The 2,710-nt window shown below is 53.0% G+C and overlaps 1 protein-coding gene across 1 annotated transcript; it reads left to right on the top strand.

The window, feature by feature from the left end:
- Positions 1–701: 701 nt before the first annotated feature.
- Positions 702–2,357, top strand: MC5R (melanocortin 5 receptor). The gene has a single exon (XM_005587280.4). It carries the CDS (start codon positions 741–743, stop codon positions 1,716–1,718), a length of 978 nt encoding a protein of 325 aa, XP_005587337.3. The 5' UTR covers positions 702–740; the 3' UTR covers positions 1,719–2,357.
- The last annotated feature ends 353 nt before the right edge of the window (positions 2,358–2,710 follow it).

The following is a 2,710-nucleotide window of genomic DNA, read 5'->3' on the forward strand; positions in this document are numbered from 1 at the left end:
CTGGCTATAACCTCACTTACAGCTGTGGAGGCTGAATCCCAGTGGGTCTGAGAGGTGTCAGGACAAATGTTGGGGATGCACCTGTCTCTCTCTCTTAAGGGAATACGGGTCTGTGCAGTCTTAAATCGGAGCTCCCTGGAGGAGAATGTCGTGCAGTAGCCTTAGGAATGTGAACTTCGGGAGACTGGCTGGGATTTTGTAGGTTATGAGTTGGGGACATTTTCGATGGTGAACTTGAGCCCAGGAGAGCAGCCATAAAAAGAGACTGTCCTGGGCACATGGAGGTGAGTGTCTCTCTAGTAAGATGCGTGTGAAAGGCTGGGAGCTGAAAGCTAGGAGAGCAGAAGAGGCTGGGGAAGATTCTAATCCACGCATCCAGGGGCACTCTTCCAGGTCTCAGGAACGCAGGTCAGAAGGTGCAAGCCAGCGGCTGGGCACGTGGCTCACCCCTGGAGTACCAGCATTTTGGGAGGCTGAGACAGAAGGATTGCTTGTGGCCAGGAGTTTGAGACCAGACTGGGCAACACAGGGAGGCCTTGTCTCTTAAAAAAAAAAAGGATTGAGCAAGCCAAGCTCAGTCCTCTGATGCAGTGCACTCATTCATCCCCTTTCTCAGGCTGTGTTGTTTCTAGGCAAGCTGCTGTCTTTCTTTGGTAGGCTGCTGACCTCTCTGGATTGTGAATTTAAAACGTGTTTTACAGTAAATTTGCTGCCAAGACAAGAGGTGAATTTCTCCAGCAATGAATTCCTCGTTTCACCTGCATTTCTTGGATCTCAACCTGAATGCCACAGAGGGCAACCTTTCAGGACCCAGTGTCAGAAACAAGTCTTCGCCCTGTGAAAACATGGGCATGGCTGTGGAGGTGTTTCTCGCTCTGGGTGCCATCAGCCTCGTGGAGAACATCTTGGTTATAGGGGCCATAGTGAAGAACAAAAACCTGCACTGCCCCATGTACTTCTTCGTATGCAGCCTGGCGGTGGCCGACATGCTGGTGAGCATGTCCAACGCCTGGGAGACCATCACCATCTACCTGCTCAACAACAAGCACCTAGTGATAGCAGACGCCTTTGTGCGCCACATTGACAACGTGTTTGACTCCATGATCTGCATTTCCGTGGTGGCGTCCATGTGCAGCTTGCTGGCCATTGCGGTGGATAGGTACGTCACCATCTTCTATGCCCTGCGCTACCACCACATCATGACGGCGAGGCGCTCGGGGGCCATCATCGCCGGCATCTGGGCTTTCTGCACCGGCTGCGGCATCGTCTTCATCCTGTACTCCGAGTCCACCTACGTCATCCTGTGCCTCATCTCCATGTTCTTCACGATGCTCTTCCTCCTGGTGTCTCTGTACATCCACATGTTCCTCCTGGCGCGGACTCACGCCAAGCGGATGGCGGCTCTGCCCGGGGCCAGCTCGGCGCGGCAGAGGACCAGCGTGCAGGGCGCCGTCACCCTCACCATGCTGCTGGGCGTGTTCATCGTGTGCTGGGCCCCGTTCTTCCTGCATCTCATTTTAATGCTTTCTTGCCCTCAGAACCTCTACTGCTCTTGCTTCATGTCTCACTTCAATATGTACCTCATCCTCATCATGTGTAACTCCGTGGTGGACCCTCTCATATATGCCTTCCGCAGCCGGGAGATGCGCAAGACGTTTAAGGAGATTATTTGCTGCCGAGGCTTCCGAATCGCCTGCAGCTGTCCCGGAAGGGATTAAGTACAAAGTGCTCCTCTCTGTGGCTCTGTTCTCCTTTGTTTGCTCGCCTGTGACAAAGCGACAGCCAAGGGTAGGCGGGAGTGCTAGCATCCCCTTTCTCTCGTTACCAGCTCAGACATGGGCCTAAGAGGCTCTGTCTGTTCAGTTCCTGGTGATTGTGTCCAACATGCAAGGGTTGTTTATCCACTCTGGGAACAGTCATGACACTCTTACTGTCCTTTGTGTCCTCTGGTTTCCACTGCTCCCACCCATTTCTGGGGGCCCCACCCACCCTCCACCTAGCAGGCATGTGCTTGGGGGAACGCACAGCACTCTGAGTGCAAGCCAGGCATGATGAAAACGGATTGTGACGGGAAGAAAAGTTCTGATATCCACGTCAGGGGGAATTGCTGCTTCTCCCCAGAAGCAGGTCCACAGTCTGCTGGCTGCACTCTGAGCTATGCATGCTTTTCAGGGAAGAGCAGAGCGGCCAGATTCTTTCCATCAGAAGCAGTCTGTTCATTTGTTCTGAAATGTCTTCTTTGCCTGCCTTGCCTGAACTTTTGATTCATGGCTTGTGTTCATAATTGTCCGAATAATTGTACTTCTGTCAATCATGGTGTTGCACTTACCCAGACATAAAACCTTATGCTACACACCTTGCCTCACGTGCTGTGGAAGACTCTGTGACTTTCTTACCATCTTATTTGGGCTCAATCTGGGGTTTCCAAATGGGTGTTTGGGGCATTCCAGGGGCTCAAGGGGTTCAAGGTGCCCAGTGCTGCGTGTAGCACACGTCCACAGCCAGGCTTGCTTTGAGTGGCTCACACCAGATCTGTGTTGGAGTCTGAACTCTGGCCTGTATACTTGGCAGCACGTCAATCTCATTTCAGTAGCCAACAAAGGTCAGGGCCCAACCTATTGCCCGGGGAGCCCCATCTTCTCCCAACCTAGACTGGAGCGGAGAAGCCCGAGTTCAGGTCCTAACTCTGCCATTCACTGCTGTGTGGCCT

Source organism: Macaca fascicularis, chromosome 18, assembly GCF_037993035.2.
Source record: "Macaca fascicularis isolate 582-1 chromosome 18, T2T-MFA8v1.1".
NCBI lineage: Eukaryota > Metazoa > Chordata > Mammalia > Primates > Cercopithecidae > Macaca > Macaca fascicularis.

Coding starts and splice junctions, on each gene's coding strand:
- MC5R (XM_005587280.4), top strand. CDS start 741: ATGAATTCCTCGTTTCACCTGCATTTCTTGGATCTCAACCTGAATGCC.